This window comes from Eriocheir sinensis, chromosome 5 (genome assembly GCF_024679095.1).
Source record: "Eriocheir sinensis breed Jianghai 21 chromosome 5, ASM2467909v1, whole genome shotgun sequence".
Taxonomy (NCBI): Eukaryota; Metazoa; Arthropoda; class Malacostraca; order Decapoda; family Varunidae; genus Eriocheir; species Eriocheir sinensis.
Window position 1 is genome coordinate 23417485 of NC_066513.1, and position 17931 is coordinate 23435415.

The 17931-nt window shown below is 47.2% G+C and overlaps 2 protein-coding genes across 2 annotated transcripts; one reads left to right on the plus strand and one right to left on the minus strand.

Moving 5' to 3' along the window:
• The first annotated feature begins 1144 nt into the window (after positions 1–1144).
• LOC126982621 (carbohydrate sulfotransferase 4-like) lies at positions 1145–3030 on the plus strand. The gene is made up of 2 exons (XM_050834820.1): positions 1145–2403; positions 2568–3030. The coding sequence occupies exons 1-2, from the start codon at positions 1661–1663 to the stop codon at positions 2947–2949; spliced, it is 1125 nt and encodes a 374-aa protein (XP_050690777.1). The 5' UTR covers positions 1145–1660; the 3' UTR covers positions 2950–3030.
• Positions 3031–5680: 2650 nt separating this feature from the next.
• LOC126985457 (carbohydrate sulfotransferase 6-like) lies at positions 5681–8592 on the minus strand. The gene is made up of 2 exons (XM_050840378.1): positions 6340–8592; positions 5681–6093 (listed from the first exon to the last, which is right to left on the minus strand). Exons 1-2 carry the CDS (start codon positions 7239–7241, stop codon positions 5706–5708), a joined length of 1290 nt encoding a protein of 429 aa, XP_050696335.1. The 5' UTR covers positions 7242–8592; the 3' UTR covers positions 5681–5705.
• Positions 8593–17931: the final 9339 nt, after the last annotated feature.

A 17931-nucleotide genomic window follows, 5' to 3' on the forward strand; every position in this document is an offset into this window, starting at 1 on the left:
ATATTATTCGCTTCTTAGGAGAAATAATATTAACTCAAGGCAATATCATACGGTGGATAAAGGATACGAGCATACTCCCTTCTCTGCAGAAGCAATTTATAACCTTATCTAATATATCACTTACCTATATACTACGTTTTTTCATTTATTTACATATTATTTATCGCTTATTAGGAGGAATATTTATTGTAAACACAAAGCCAATAATAAAATGGTTACCAAACCGTCTACAGAAAATGTAAAAGTTTTAAGGCAGACTCGTATGGCTAAGTTATTTAGAGGTAAACTTTTGTAATTCAAAGTATGGCATTTACTGGGTGGACGTCTAGTTCGTAAGCCCCCCAGTCACACACAAAGTACTGTTAATATTTCTGGTAGGTATAATGTTTTGTGTTCATATAAGTTAGAAATTTGAGGAGAGTATACGATTTTTTTTTTTTTTTTTTTTTTAACTTTTGATGCTGCATCGAAAACCCAACCATTATGGACTGTATAGTTTGGTTCAGCGGTTACAAAGTCGTTGTGTTGGACTGTGGACTTAGCTCAGTTAAAATAGTTAAAATGTCTACATAATTAAGGTGCCAGGACCAGTCTCAGGGTGACCCAACCAAGTCATCAGAGGTTTGCCTCGCAGTGTGGGGCGTCCAGTCACCCCCCCCCCTCCTCTGCCCTGATTTGCGGGAGGTCTGGCTTATCACATAATGGTGCAGGGCGAACACTCTGCCTGACTAGTTCCTAATAGGCCTTCATAGATTTGTTGCACCTGCCTACCACGGCCCTGCTAAGCCGATGCAGCACGCAAGTCTGTTCACAGCATAAGGGTTCATTGTGCTGCTCCAGGAACAGGACACACACACACACACACACACACACACACACACACACACACACACACACACACACACACACACACACACACACACACTTTTAAAGATTTTGATAGTCTGGCGCAAATCTTTGTTTTCTAAACTACCCTCCTACGGATCCTATCCCTCTCTCTGTACTTTTTATCTCCAGTTTCCTATCTGGTCGATCCAGCTCTGCTGAGGTAGACACCCACTGCTACCCCCCCCCCCCCACACACACATTACACACACATTATATTTACTCTAATACGGACACATATAATTAAAATAAAGGTTAAACACCAAATGAGTGGATATAAAGTGAGGAACAGTCTCCCAATCTATTACCTCACGCGAACGAAGGGGTTAGATTGCCTAACAGTAGCTAAAGACAGGTGCACAGTTCATCATAGGTGCTGAAGTTGGATACTGCTCATTAAAGGATCGAAACTTTTATATTTCAAAGAAATTGCTGAAATCCTTATTGGTATTTTCTAATTAAAATCATTAGATCTTAGATTTTGGGAGGAGAAAAAGTGTTATTTTTCTTTGCCTGTGTCTGTCTGTCTGTCTGTCTGTCTGTTCAGTGGCTGAGCCGATGTGCCGCAGCTGTCGCTGACGGGCTGTCTGGCGGGTGTTACGTAAGATAGGCACCACGGGTGGCAGGAGGAAAGGCTCCCCTTGTATTGCGAGGCGCCAAAATTAGGAACCAAAGGAAGAGTTTTGATCAGTTTTCCTCGTATGGGCCACGCTCACCCTCGGCCCATACACGCCGGCCACAAGGAAGCGTGCGTCCCGGCAAGGCCTATCGCGTTATGGGACAGCGGAGGTGGTGCTGGGCGACAGCCTCACGCACCTTCAGGCTAGCCGTGCTACTGGGGGGCGCTGCTTCCTTACTACTGATGCCGCTGCTGCTGACAACGTCACAATGGCGCCGTGCCTGTGACGGCGCGGTGCGGCGCAGCGACACGGACGTGCCCTCAGCGTTGCTGTGGACGATGATGCGCTCCGGCTCGCGCCTGACGCAGAAGCTACTTGACGCTGAGTCGTGCTCCTTCGTTACGGAGGAGCCGCTGCGGAGCCTCCTTCCCGAGGGTCTCAATGCCTCCCTCAGCATCCTTCAGGACCTGCTGTCCTGCAGGATGGTGGAGCGCCCAGACCTTACGTCGCATTTCATCAACGGCTCCCACCCGGTGGATCACCGTGTGCGCACGTCGTGCAGCGACTACCCGAAACTGTGTTGGGACGGTGTGCTGGCGGAGGCCGTGTGCCGGGTGTCCTGCTTCAGGCTGGTACGGGTGGTGGCCCAGGGCCTCTCCGTGGCCAATGTCCTTCTGCAGGACTACGGCTCCAACGCCCACGTCGTCCACCTGGTAAGGGACCCCCGGGCCATGTTCTCCTCCAGGCAGGACCTTGTAAACAGCCGGTACATAATGTTCGCACATGGCAAGAAGGAAGAGTTTATGCACGCGGTGGATATGAGGCTGCCCATCCTGTGCCAGCGTTACCGCGACGACCTGGTCATGGCCACGCACCTGGCCCTCAACAGCCCCGACAGGTGAGAGGCCGCGGAGAGGCATGCACGCTTGGTTGCTTTGCGCGACTCCCTAACAGTGTGTTATGTGTAGGTACGCAGTTGTGCAGTATATGGTAAGGTGTGCTCCCCTATAACACTGTTCCTGCAGGTGCACGGCCCTGTAACACTATATATGTTTTGTGCAGATACACGCTGCTGCGGTACGAGGACCTCGTGCACCGCCCCCACGAGGAGGTGCGCCGCCTATACGCCTTTCTGGGCCTGCCGTACACGGCCCGGGTGGACACCATAGTCGGCGAACACATGCTGGGGGTGTACTCCTCGGAGTCGGAGGAACACCCGTTCTCCACCAAGAAGAAAGCGAGCGGCGTCGTGTTCGCGTGGCGGCGCCGCTTGCCCTTCAGTGAGGTGGACAGGATCCAGCAGGAGTGCGGCGACGTGCTGCGCGCCTACGGCTACAGGCACTTCACGCGGCGGCAGTACGAGGAGGGGCAGGACTCGCCCCTGCTGCCCCTGCCCCCGCCCTGGGCCGCCAGCGGGCACGGCCATGGCGGCGGCGACGGCTAGGATAGAACGAGAAAGTGAGTTAAAACTGGATTACGGGTATGCAGGTGTGTACAAACCTAAATAAACAAACCTTACAGATGTTGCAGGTGTGTCCAAACCTAAATAAACAAACCTCATAGATCTTGAAGGTGTGCGTGGGTCGGGGTTGCCTGTCTGTTCTGTGCTATGATGCCGTGACCTGGCCCGCGTGGGAGCAACACTACCACTTCAATGCGTCACCACATGGCACGCCTATGCCGACACTCCTGCAGGCACGGGGACGGTGGGCCTGCACGCGTGGGTGGAGGCAAGACAGACGATAACTGTTGATAGTGATGGAGGGGTGCAGCCGGTGAGTGTTGACAAGGGAGAGAAGGATTGTATTCTATCGTGAACTTCATTCTTGTGACGGAAAAAAAAGTCATCGACGGTACATCAATAAGTGACTGCTTAGTGAGACGCCGCAGAAAACGTCTTGTGGCCTGTCTGTCTGTCTGTCCATAGCGAACCCGTGTGTCGTGTAAATAAATGAAGGGATGGATAAAGAAAATAAGTGAATAGTGCCGCAAAGAAAAGTGTGCCTCCTCTTAACTAATACTTTGTCTAATCAGATGAAACAGCAAGTGCGATAAATTGATCATATAAGTTTATTTAGCGCTGTTTAATCTGGAGTTGTTAAATGTACTCCTGCTATTTTTTTTTTTTTGTCGACATTCATTCTCACCTTATTTTTCCTTTAAAGTTTCATCCTCGTTTGGCTTCCCTTTTTCTACTTTACAGTCACTTTTACTCTTTATTCTCCATCATTTCTTTCATGATTAACTCTTCTTCGCTTTACCTTACTCCCTCTTTCGTATTCCCTTGTCTTCTCTTCATCCTCTAATCTTACCCATTCCCTCTTTCGTATTCCCTTGTCTTCTTTTCTTCACCCTTTTAAACTTATTCCCTTTTTCTTTGGTATTTCCTTGTGTTCTTCTCCTTATCCTTTTATCCTTACCTCCTCCCTCTTCAGTGTCATTCCTTGTCTTCTCTTCACCCTTCCAACCTCACCTCTTCCTATCTTGAATTTCCTTGTCTTCTTTTCGTTCTTTTAACCTTATCCCCTTTTCTCTTTTCCATTTCCTTGTCTTCTTTTCACCCTTTTCACTTTACCCCCTTTTTCTTTTCCATTTTCTTGTCTCCTCTTCTCCCTTTTAAACCGTACTATCTTCCTCTTTTGCAATTCATCCTATGATTAAGGCCCCTTTCACACGGGGACACTTAGAAACGCTGTTCAGCAGCGCTGCTTCAATTATGCTCCTTTCACACGGGGACACTTGGCGGTGCTTCTCAGCAGCGCTACTCACGCGCGACTCAATTTTAGCAGCGCTACTGAGAAGCGCTGCTTATCTTTCTAGAAAATGTTGGGGCGGAGGAGTGTCGAATTAGCAGCGCTTCTAAGCAGCGCTGCAAAAATTGAGCAGCGCTGCAGCCGAGCTTCGCACGCGCTGCTAAAAAAAAGTGTTGCGGCTGTAGCTACGTGTGAAAGCTCCCACTGAATGCCATGTATAGTGACGAGCAGCGCTACTTTTTGTGTTTGTGTCTGCGTGTGAAAGCCTCCATTCACATCCATTATACCAGCGGCAGCGCTGCTAAGCAGTGCTGCTAAGTGTCTACGTGTGAAAGGGGCCTAAGCTGTAGGCCTATTTATATGAAAGCAGAAGACGTTCCGTTCAGCAGACTATGGACCCCTTGAAATTCTTCCACGGACCTGGTTGGGAACCACTGGTCTAGAGGAAATGTACAGGTGAATCAAGCTCCGGGGGGCAGCATGAGCCAAGAATAAATGGTGCCGCTATAAATACTTGTCCTCGCCACGACGGACTTGGGTCGACCACCAGGCCCAACCAAAAAAGCCTACCGGCGCTTTAGGTCAGGACGTAAAAAAAAAAAAAAATCTATCTACCTATCTATCTATATTTATTCCTCTCTAATGGAAGGTAAAAGGGATGAGAAACCAAGAAAATCGAGGGAGAATAATGGTAATTTTCTTCCTCTTTTATCCTCCTCGACTACTTCCTTCCTCTTTATCTATTTATCTATCTATTTATCTATTTATCTATCTCTCTATCTATCTACCTATCTATTCAACCCTCTCTCTAACGGAAGGTGGAAGGGATGAGTGACCAGGAAAATCAAGGGGCCGCAATGATATCTTTTATTCCTCTTTTTCCTCCTCGGCCTCGTCCCGTTAGGAGGGTGGGTGACGCTGGCGTGGGAGTGTTACATCTGCCACGTTGTAAGGAAGAGATGTAACATTAATACTCCACCTCTGTTCACCTGCGTTAGGATTTTATGTAACTTTATTTTTCTTCTTTTCCGTATTTTATGTTTTTTTTATATATATTTTCGTTTTCTTTATTTTTATTTTTTGTACCTCTTGTTATTCTTCTTCCTCGTTCCTCCCCTCCATCTTCATTTAGAGAGAGAGAGAGAGAGAGAGAGAGAGAGAGAGAGAGAGAGAGAGAGAGAGAGAGAGAGAGAGAGAGAGAGAGAGAGAGAGAGAGAGAGAGAGAGAGAGAGAGAGAGATATAGAGAGAGAGAATTAGGGAAGTCAAAATGCATTACAAGTAATAAATAATGTTTATGTTTATTGTTTCTTCATATCGTTCCGTTGGTTCAGGTTTTTGCAATGATGAACTGTAAAAGGCATTCGATTAAACGTGGCAGCTGGAAAAATAATTACAGTAGGATCTCTCTCTCTCTCTCTCTCTCTCTCTCTCTCTCTCTCTCCCTTGTCAGTCGCCGCCGTCGTCGCCGCCATGGCCATGCCCGCTGGCGGTCCAGGGCGGGGGCAGGGGCATCAGGGGCGAGTCCTGCCCCTCCTCGTACTGCCGCCGCGTGAAGTGCCTGTAGCCGTAGGCGCGCAGCACGTCGCCGCACTCCTGCTGGATCCTGTCCACCTCGCTGAAGGGCAGCCGACGCCGCCATGCGAATACGATTTTGTTGGAGTTCTTTCTGGTGGCGTACGGGTGCTCGTCCCACTCCACGGCGAACACCCCCAGGGTGTGCTTGCTGACCGTGGTGGCCACCCGGGCCGTGTACGGCAGGCCAAGGAAGGCGTACAGGCGCCGCAACTCCACTCTGGGGCGGAGCGCGAGGTCCTCGTACCGCACCAGCGTGTATCTGCACAAAATATATGTGTTACAGGAGAGTGTACCTGCTGATGCACCACACGTGCACAACGCAGTGTTATGCTACCGTGTATTCCAACCTGCCGTGCCACACCAGCGTGTACCCGTATATGCAGAACAGAGTCCTAGTGCCACCCTTACTCTTTACACGGTGCAGACTGAGAACACACCCTCAGTAGCCGCCTTCACGCTGTTCACTCTCAAATCCCGCCCCAGCCCCGGCACCACGGACTCTTACCTGTCGGGGTTATTGCGGGTCAGGTGCGTGGCCACGGCCAGGTCGTGCTGGTAACGCTGGCACAGAATCGCCACGTCCATCTCCTCCTCGGTGAAAAACGCTCCTCTGCCGTCAGCGTAGAACTTTTCAAATCTGCCACCCTGAAGGTCCCGTCTGGAGGAGATCATACCCCGAGGGTCCCTTACCAGGTGGACGACGTGGGTATTAAAGCTGTGGTCTTGCAGAAGGGCCAAGGCCACGGAGAGGCCCTGGGCCGCCACCCGCACCAGCCTGAAGCAGGAGGCCGTGCACATAGCCTCCAGCAGCGCCCCGTCCCAGCACAGTGCCGGGTAGGCGCGGCACGCCTCGCGCACGCGGTCATCGTTCAGGTGGGAGCCGTTGATCCACTGCGTCACCAGGTCTGGGTGCGCCGAGATTCTGCAACTCAAAAAGTTCTGCAACACCCCGAGAGAAGCGTTGAGGCCTTCAATGAGGCGGCCCCGCAGCGGCTCCTCCGTGAGGAAGGTGCACGGGTGGGCAGCGAGCAGGTGCTGCGTCAGGCGGGAGCCGGAGCGCATCATTGTCCAAAGCAGAGCCGAGGGCACGCCCGCGCCGCTTTGCCGTACTCCGTTGTCGCTAACAAGGGGCCAAGAACAAGTTGATAGCAACGGCGGCAACAGTGGTAGCAGCTGCTGCTGCAACAGCAGCAGAAGCAGCAAGAGCAGGGAAGCGACGCCCGCCAGCAGCACGGCTAGCCTGAAGGTGCGGGAGGCGGGCCTCCGCCATCGCTGAATCATCCCATTCGTGTCAAGACTCAGCGGGAGGGACGGCGCTGTCCGGCTGCCCGACCTATACGCCACTGAGGAAAGCGAACCACTGCCTGCTGTAAGCTCTCCTTTTCCGTCACTGCTTCCCGGAGTCATTGACGTGGCAAATGCAGGAGTTCCTTAATGCAGGCCGAACAGAGAGAAGGACAACCGCTGGCGTGGTGCTCGAGGGGAGGGTTGGCTCGGCGTGGTATACTCAGGTATATAGAGCTTGCTTGTTTGTGGCAGAACAATTAATGCAAGGCGGCCTTGGCGAGGATTTAAGTGACCATGTTGTTTTGTCTTCACTGTATACCCCAGTGTCACGTAAGAGTGTGTGTGGGCAGGAGCGGTACTATGGTATTGCTTTATGCCAAAATCTAAGGTAATGGTGCTTGGTTGTTTTGCATCATATAAACGTATATAGCAAAGTTTTCTGTGCTTGGCCAAATTTTTTCCGCTATTTGTGTGTTGCATGGCAGACTGCAAAGTAGCTATTGTCAACGACGATACATGAACATGAACATAAATGGTAAATGAATGAATGATGTACTGCCATTCCTTGATGGTGGTGCAGCCAGCCATGATTTTCAACCAACACCGCTGCACGCCACACCGCTGCACGCCACACCGCTGCACGCCACACCGCTACTCGCCACACCGCTACTCGCCACACCGCTACTCGCCACACCGCTACTCGCCACACCAGCCCCTGCACCACGCGGGCTCCGCTGCTGCCTTCGAGGTGCTAAACAGCATATGTGGAGAACAACACTGGCTGCCACGCGTGCTGCTATTCTTCGCCTCGTGAATCATGACAAACATTGTTTCGCCTCAGGTTTCCGGGTGCACGGGGCGGGCGGCGTGCAGGTTGGGTCGGTACTGCTGATACACACAGCTTAACGGAACCTGCGAAGGAGTGAAGAAGCTCCCAATCTCCGGAGAGGTCACTGAGGAGGCCGCTGTTCAGCTCCTCGCAGTCCCTCAGGGGTTCCAGAATGCAGGAGCTGGGGGCGGTGCACACCATCTGGGGCGTCAGGTTGGGGTGGGAGCGTTGCTGGGTCACCACATGCAAGCCAGGACCTGAGCCGCGCGCCCGTGCCAGAGCGCCATGGCTATCTGCTCGTGAGTGCCGCCACAGGCCTTGGGGCGTCGGAGGGGGATCGGTGATATCCCTAAGCGTCACCCAGACAGACAAGGACACCGTGCGTCACTCCTGAGGAGACGGCGGGAGATCCACACGCCCCTAGGCCCTGCAGCACGCCCGAAGAGGCGTCACAGCCACGGCGTCACCGCAGCTCGTTGTGTGCATGCAGGATTAGCACGCCGAGGAGTGCACCAGACCGTGGCGGTGCAGACCACAGCATGGGTCACTATGTTTACAGTGTAAGGGGACACAACTTCGCGTGTGACTCAGAACACCACAAACAGAGTCCACTGCACCAGGCTCTCCGGAAGCGTCCATGGCACCGGAGTATTTTACATTAATTTTGTTATCATTATTATTATTATTATTATTATTATTATTATTATTATTATTATTATTATTATTATTATTATTATTATCATCACTATTATTGTATTGTTAACAAAGTTTAGAGGGCAGAATATAGAGTTTCCAAGCATTTGTAGAGACTCAGTACTTGCATGTCCTGGAGAGGAAAAACAGACTCACCGCGTGGACGCAACTCATAAGAACATAAGAACATAAGAATGCAGGAGTCTACAAGAGGCCGGTAGGCCTGTACAAGGCAGCTCCTTTGACCCTAAGCTCCCGTGTATCTAACCCCACCTAATATCGCTGTCCATGAATTTATCTAGTCTATTTTTGAATGTGACAATTGTATTGGCACTCACCACATGACTGCTAAGCCTATTCCAATCATCCACCACCCTGTTAGTCCTGGAGAGCTTTACAAAAAAAGATATTTCTTTTCCTGCTGTTTTAAGCCCCACTTACACTTACTCACTCAGCAGGACACATTTGTCCCCTTGTGCAAGAAGCGAATTAACACTAATAAAAGTCCACCTTGGTTTAATAGCGAAATTAAACACTCAGTCAAGGAGAGAAAATTGTCTTACAGGTTAAAGAAAACCAAAAGCACGCCCAAAACATTAGACTTTACAATGATGCAAGGCGACGAGTAAAAAGATTAGTGCATCAGGCAAAGCGTAGATATGAAGTAAATATTGCAGCCAACTGTAAAAATAATCCGAAATCCTTCTTCAGTTACATAAACAACAGAAAGGCGATCAGAAGTGGAATTGGACCTTTAATAAACAGCGACGGTGCACTAGTGACTGACAGCCAACACGTTGCAAACCTATTAAATAATTACTTTTCCTCGGTGTTTAATAATAACAGTCCTCCACCACCACCACCAACACCAGTACTAATGTAAATCCGAGCATGCATTGTCTAACTTTGAAATAAAACCCGATGAAGTCCTTAAAGCCCTCAAATCACTTAAAACAAATAAAAGTCCTGGCCCTGATAACGTATATCCAACTCTGCTGAAAGAAACAAAGAGCGAAATACTCTCCTCCCTCACCGTATTCAATATGTCCTTGCGACAAGGCATTGTCCCTTCAGATTGGAAAAGGCTAACGTGACACCGATTTTTAAAAGGAGACAAAAAGTACCAGGTAATTACAGGCCCATTAGTCTAACTTCGGTTGTAGGTAGCAAGAGGCATAATTAGAGACAAAATTGTGAGTTACCTTGAAAGCCACTCATTAATTGGGGACTCACAACATAGCTTCCGAATAAAAAGATCCTGCCTATCAAATCTATTAACCTTTATAACGACCTCTTCACTGTTTATGACGTAACCAAATCACTGGACGTAGTCTATCTTGATTTCAGAAAGCGTTTGATAAAGTCCCGCATCATAAATTACTTTACAAATTAAAACAAATAGTTATTGAATGTCAGGTAAACCAATGTATCGAGAATTGTTTGATCAACAGACAACAAATAGTAGTGATTGAAGGATTTAACTCAGAGGGGCGCCTGTCACACTATTGGCGTCCCCAGGGGAGGGTTCTCTCCCAGTGCTCTCTTCATATTTACATCAACGACGTGGATGTTGGACTCAATAACCGCATTAGTAAATTTGCAGACGACACAAAGATTGGTAACTCGGTTCTCACTGAGAGAGGACAGGCCAAAGCAAGATTTTTTTTAAAATTCAATTTTGGTCGGATCGATGGATGCTGCCCTGAATAACGAACAAGTGCAAGGTCCTTCAAGTTTGAAAGAGTAATAAAAATTTTTATTACTAAATTCGCGTAGTTAACCACAAAAGCGTACAATGCGTCAAGTACTTGGGGGTCAAAATCGCGTCAAACCTAAAATTCTCACAGCAATGCATCGATTCAGCAAATAACGCGAAAAGAATGTTGGGCTTCATTTAAAGAAACTTTTTATTTAAGAATAAAGATGTAATACTCGCTCTACAACAGTTTAGTCAGACCCCACTTGGAATATGCGGTACAGTTTTGGTCTCCCCACCATGCAAAGGATATTGCTAAATTAGAAGGTGTTCAGCGTCGGGCAACGAAAATTATCCCTTCCTTGCGCAACAAATCCTACGAAGAAAGGCTTTCTACCCTTAACATGTTCTCTCTTGAGAAACGTCGCCTCCGAGGAAAACTGATCGAATGTTTTAAAATACTTAATGGTTTCACGAATGTAGACAGATCAACATTGTTTATGATCGATGACACTTTGCGCACGAGGAACAATGGCGTAAACAGATGATGTGACAAGTAAATTTCAGACTGCTGCATTTTCTTCACCAACGGTGTAGTGCGAGAATGGAATAAGCTCCCATCATCAGTGGTCCAGTGTAACACGATTGACTCCTTCAAAAATAAGCTCGACCGTCACTTCCTTCAACTTAATATCAACTAGAGTAGAAATGCAACGTTTTGGAGTCTTCTGATTAATGTAAAATCACTTAGGTTTAAGGACAGACCACCAAGTCTGGACCATGGGGTCTGTGTGGTCTGATTTTCTATGTAAATCTATGTAAATCCCCTCCCACGACCACCACCACCGTCCCCGCCTACCACCACCGCTCCTACTATCACCGCCGCCGCCAGCGTACCCAGGTGTTTGACCCTACCTGGTGGATTACGCGGACAGGTAAAATTATGATAGAGGAGAGGATTTACTTGTCATGTGAGCACGCCGCGGGTAAGAAAGTAATGCCGTCACCCAGGATAAGGATGACAATAAGAGAGATCGTGTTACTTTTGACGCGTGAACACAACCGCAGTACAGAGTTAAGAGGAAAACGACAGAAAACGATGGAACAGAAGGGGAGACCAACCTAAACACTGGCTTCTCATACTAGACCCAACTACCCTTTCACTGCTTGTGTGTGCTTACTGGAGATGAAAAATGAAAATAACTGAAGGAATTTATGAGAAAAAAACATAAATGAATGAAAAAGGGAGAAGCAAACTGAAATCTAGTGTGTGTATGTGTGTGTGTGTGTGTGTGTGTGTGTGTGTGTGTGTGTGTGTGTGTGTGTGTGTGTGTGTGTGAGAGAGAGAGAGAGAGAGAGAGAGAGAGAGACAGAGAGAGAGAGAGAGAGAGAGAGAGAGACCCTTCAAGGTCACAGAGAATGTCTTCCCCCATGTGTGTGTGTGTGTGTGTGTGTGTGTGCTGACCACCCTTTTCCTTTGTCAGGCCGCAGCGTCAGCAATAGTCAGGCATTGTGCTGACGAAAAAAATAAAAAAATAAATAAATAACCTTCCTAACGGAGGACACCAGTATGGCAATCCAACACCCTAAACTTTTCTGCTCTGAATGCAAGATCTTCCCTTTCCTTTCCTTCCCTTTCCTCCCTTACTTGGCAAAGGTACTGAGCTTCCCTTCCCTTCCCTTCCCTTCCTTCTCTTCCTTCACCTCTCTGCTCTGAATGCAAGATCTCTTTCCTTCTCTTCCCTTCCTTCCTTTCTCTTCCTTCACCTCTCTGGTCTGAATGCAAGATCTCTTTCCTTCTCTTCCCTTCCTTCCTTTCTCTTCCTTCACTTCTCTGCTCTGAATGCAAGATCTCTTTCCTTCTCTTCCCTTCCTTCCTTTCTCTTCCTTCACTTCTCTGCTCTGAATGCAAGATCTCTTTCCTTCTCTTCCCTTCCTTCCTTTCTCTTCCTTCACTTCTCTGCTCTGAATGCAAGATCTCTTTCCTTCTCTTCCCTTCCTTCCTTTCTCTTCCTTCACTTCTCTGCTCTGAAGGCAAGATCTCTTTCCTTCTCTTCCCTTCCTTCCTTTCTCTTCCTTCATTTCTCTGCTCTGAATGCAAGATCTTCTCTTTCCTTCTCTCCCCTTCCTTCCCTTTCCTTCCCTTCCTTCTCTTCCTTCACTTCTCTGCTCTGAGTGCAAGAACTTCTCTTCCCTTCTCTTCCCTTCCTTCCCTTCCCTTCCTTCACTTCTCTCTTGTTGAATGCAAGATCTCAAGTTCCTTCTCTTCCCTTCCTTCCTTTCTCTTCTTTCCTTCTCTGAATGCAAGATCTCTTTTCTTCCCTTCCTTCCTTTCTCTTCCTTCACTCTGCCTGCTCTTTCCTTTTCCTTCCCTTTTCCTTCTCTCTTTCCTTCACTTTTATTCCCTTTTGTTCCTTTCTCTTCCTTCCTTTTCCTTCCTTCCTTTCTCTTCCTTCACTTTTCTTTCCCTTCCTTCCTTTCCTTCCCTTTTTTCCCTTCATTTCTTTCACCTCCTTTATGTTTCCTCCTTCCCCTTTCCTTCACTTCCATTCCCTCTCCTTCGCTTTCCTTTCCATTTCTTTTCTTATTTTCCCTTCTCCTAACTTTCGTTTCTTTCCTTTTCCTACCTTTTCTTTTCCCTTCCCTTTTCTTTCCTTACTTCCCTCATGTTTATTTGAAAGTACTTTATCTTTTTTTCTTTCTTCTAGGTAAACAGGTATTTAATTTTCCTTTCCCTCTCTTTCCACCCCTTTCCTTTCTTTCGATTCCCTTCCCTTCCCTTCTACTCTATTTTCGTCCCTTCTCTTCGCTTCTCTTCTTTTACTTTCCCTTTTTCCTTCCACTTTTTTATCCAATTCCCTCTCCTTCCTTCCACTTTTAAGTATCCTTTCTCTCTCCGTCCACTTTAAGTATAGCCAATTCCTCTTCCGTCCACTTTTAAGTATAGCCAATTCCCTCTCTCCGTCCACTTTTTAAGTATAGCTAATTCCTCTCTCAACTTTTAAGTATAGCCTCTCTCCGTCCACTTTTAAATAGCCAATTCCGTCCACTTTTAAGTATCGCCAATTCTCTCTCTCCGTCCACTTTTAAGTATAGCCAATTCCTCTTTCCGTCCACTTTTAAGTATAGCCAATACCCACACTCCGTCCACTTTTAAGTATATCTAATTCCTCTCTCAGTCCACTATTAAGTATAGCCAATCCTCTCCGTCCACTTTTAAGTATAGGCAATTCCCTCTCTCCGTCCACTTTTAAGTATAGCCAATTCCCTCTCTCCGTCCACTTTTAAGTATAGCCAATTCCCTCTCTCCGTCCACTTTTAAGTATAGCCAATTCCCTCTCTCCGTCCACTTTTAAGTATAGCCAATTCCCTCTCTCCGTCCACTTTTAAGTATAGCCAATTCCCTCTCTCCGTCCACTTTTAAGTATAGCCAATTCCTCTCTCCGTCCACTTTTAAGTATAGCCAATTCCTCTCTCCGTCCACTTTTAAGTATAGATTCCTCTTCCGTCCACTTTTAGTATAGCCAATTCCCTCTTCTGTCCACTTTTAAGTAGCCAATTCCCTCTCCGTCCACTATTAATTATACCCAATTCCCTCTCTCCGTCCACTTTTAAGTATAGCCAATTCCCTCTTTCCGTCCACTTTTAAGTATAGCCAATTCCCTCTCTCCGTCCACTTTTAAGTATAGCCAATTCCCTCTCTCCGTCCACTTTTAAGTATAGCCAATTCCCTCTCTCCGTCCACTTTTAAGTATAGCCAATTCCCTCTACCCGTCCACTTTTAAGTATAGGCAATTCCCTCTCTCCGTCCACTTTTAAGTATAGGCAATTCCCTCTACCCGTCCACTTTTAAGTATAGCCAACTCCCTCTCTCCGTCCACTTTTAAGTATAGGCAATTCCCTCTACCCGTCCACTTTTAAGTATAGGCAATTCCCTCTACCCGTCTACTTTTAAGTATAGCCAATTCCTCTCTCCGTCCACTTTTAAGTATAGCCAATTCTCTCTCTCCGTCCACTTTTAAGTATAGCCAATTCCTCTTTCCGTCCACTTTTAAGTATAGCCAATTCCTCTTCCGTCCACTTTAAGTATAGCTAATTCCTCTCCGTCCACTTTTAAGTATAGGCAATTCCCTCTACCCGTCCACTTTTAAGTATAGCCAATTCCTCTCCGTCCACTTTAAGTATAGGCATTCCTCTCTCCGTCCACTTTTAAGTATAGCCAATTCCCTCTCTCCGTCCACTTTTAAGTATAGCCAATCCCCTTTCTCCGTCCACTTTTAAGTATAGCCAATTCCTCTCTCCGTCCACTTTAAGTATAGCCAATTCCTCTCCGTCCACTTTTAAGTATAGCAATTCCTCTCTCCGTCCACTTTAAGTATAGCCAATTCCCTCTTCTCCGTCCCCTTTTAAGTATAGCCAATTCCTCTCTCCGTCCACTTTTAAGTATAGCCAATTCCCTTTATCCTTCCACTTTTAAGTATCGCCAATTCCTCTCTCCGTCCACTTTTAAGTATAGCTTCCTCTCCGTCCACTTTTAAGTATAGCCAATTCCCTCTCTCGTCCACTTTTAAGTATAATTCCTCTCTCCGTCCACTTTTAAGTATAGCCAATTCCCTTTCTCCGTCCACTTTTAAGTATAGCCAATCCCCTTTCTCCGTCCACTTTTAGGTATAGGCAATTCCTTCTTTCCGTCCACTTTTAAGTATAGCCAATCCCCTCTCTCCGTCCACTTTTAAGTATAGCCAATCCCCTCTCTCCGTCCACTTTTAAGTATAGCCAATCCCCTCTCTCCGTCCACTTTTAAGTATAGCCAATTCCCTCTCTCCGTCCACTTTTAAGTATAGCCAATTCCCTCTCTCCGTCCACTTTTAAGTATAGCCAATCCCCTCTTTCCGTCCACTTTTAAGTATAGCCAATCCCCTTTCTCCGTCCACTTTTAGGTATAGGCAATTCCTTCTTTCCGTCCACTTTTAAGTATAGCCAATCCTCTCCGTCCACTTTTAAGTATAGCCAATTCCCTCTACCCGTCCACTTTTAAGTATAGCCAATTCCCTCTACCCGTCCACTTTTAAGTATAGCCAATTCCCTCTACCCGTCCACTTTTAAGTATAGCCAATTCCCTCTCTCCGTCCACTTTTAAGTATAGCCAATCCCCTCTCTCCGTCCACTTTTAAGTATAGCCAATCCCCTCTCTCCGTCCACTTTTAAGTATAGGCAATTCCCTCTACCCGTCCACTTTTAAGTATAGGCAATTCCCTCTACCCGTCCACTTTTAAGTATAGGCAATTCCCTCTACCCGTCCACTTTTAAGTATAGGCAATTCCCTCTCTCCGTCCACTTTTAAGTATAGCCAATTCCCTCTTTCCGTCCACTTTTAAGTATAGCCAATTCCCTCTTTCCGTCCACTTTTAAGTATAGCCAATTCCCTCTCTCCGTCCACTTTTAAGTATAGCCAATTCCCTCTCTCCGTCCACTTTTAAGTATAATTCCCTCTCTCTCCGTCCACTTTAAGTAGCCAATTCCCTCTCTCCGTCCACTTTTAAGTGTAGCCAATCCCCTCTTTCCGTCCACTTTTAAGTATAGCCAATCCCCTATCTCCGTGCAGTTTTAGGTATAGCCAATTCCCTCTCTCCGGCCGCTTTTAAGTATAATTCCCTCTCTCCGTCCACTTTTAAGTATAGCCAATTCCTCTCTCCGTCCACTTTTAAGTATAGCCAATTCTCTCTCCGTCCACTTTTAAGTATAGCCAATTCCTCTCTCCGTCCACTTTTAAGTAGCCAATTCCTCTCCGTCCACTTTTAAGTATCGCCAATTCCATCTCTCCGTCCACTTTTAAGTATAGCCAATTCCTCTCCGTCCACTTTAAGTATACCCAATTCCCTCTCTCCGTCCACTTTTAAGTATAGCCAATTCCCTCTCTCCGTCCACTTTTAAGTATAGCCAATTCCCTCTACCCGTCCACTTTTAAGTATAGCCAATTCCCTCTCTCCGTCCACTTTTAAGTATAGCCAATTCCCTCTCTCCGTCCACTTTTAAGTATAGCCAATTCCCTCTCTCCGTCCACTTTTAAGTATAGCCAATCCCCTCTTTCCGTCCACTTTTAAGTATAGCCAATTCCTCTTTCCGTCCACTTTTAAGTATCGCCAATTCCCTCTCTCCGTCCACTTTTAAGTGTAGCCAATCCCCTTTTTCCGTCCACTTTTAAGTATAGCCAATTCCCTCTCTCCGTCCACTTTTAAGTATAGCCAATTCCCTCTCTCCGTCCACTTTTAAGTATAGCCAATTCCTCTCTCCGTCCACTTTTAAGTATCGCCAATTCCCTCTCTCCGTCCACTTTTAAGTATAGCCAATTCCTCTCTCCGTCCACTTTTAAGTATAGCCAATTCCCTCTCTCCGTCCACTTTTAAGTATAGCCAATTCCCTCTCTCCGTCCACTTTTAAGTATAGCCAATTCCCTCTCTCCGTCCACTTTTAAGTATAGCCAATTCCCTCTCTCCGTCCACTTTTAAGTATAGCCAATTCCTCTCTCCGTCCACTTTTAAGTATAGCCAATTCCCTCTCTCCGTCCACTTTTAAGTATAGCCAATTCCTCTCTCCGTCCACTTTTAAGTATCGCCAATTCCCTCTCTCCGTCCACTTTTAAGTATAGCCAATTCCCTCTTTCCGTCCACTTTTAAGTATAGCCAATTCCCCCTTTCCGTCCACTTATTCCACATCCACTTCCACTTCAAGCACCTCTTCCACCTGTTTTTCATCTCTTTATTTTTCACTGACATCATTTCTCATATTATCGTACATTCTGTCTGGCTGTCGAACACTTCACTGGGATTTAATGTAGGAATAATGCGCTTTGTTATTCGTCAGTTTCTTTTCCTCGCTTTTCTCTCGACGATTCGCTGCAAAAGTGTAAAGAAAATGAGTCAAGTTAAGGGATCGATTTGCTCTCTTTCATGTTAAGCAATTCAGAAGGCGTTTTTTGTTCTCTTCTTATACTACTGTGTGTGTGTGTGTGTGTGCGTGTGTGTGTGTGTGAGTGTGTGTGTGTGTGTGTGTGTGAGTGTGTGTATGCATATTTTATGAGGTGAGAATAATGTACTTGTCTTCGTGTGTGCGTGTGAATGTGTGTGTGTGTGTGTGTGTGTGTGTGTGTGTGTGTGTGTGTGTGTGTGTGTGTGTGTGTGTGTGTGTGTGTCGGCCATACTTCCTGTGATGTACACGAATGTTTCTTTCATCTTCGGGGGGTGTGGCGAGTGTTTGGCCTCTCAGTGTGGCATTAGTGTACACACCAGGGGGGGCGGGGGGTAGGGGTGAGGGGAAAAAGCAGAGGGGGAGAGGAGGAGGAGGGGATGAGTGCCGCGGTTCAGAGAGATGGCACTGCAGGGGGCGTGAGGGAGTGTCAGGATACAGTGAAAGGTGCCATCAGAGCCATTCCTTCATGGGGGGTGCCAGCAGGGGTTGGAGGGGTGGGGGCAGGGAGAGTGCCACCATACATGTGCCATCAGTATCATTCCATCATGGTGGGGGAGTGTTGGGAGAGGTGGGAGTGGAGGGTCCCACCATAAACATGTGCCATCAGAATCATTCCATCATGG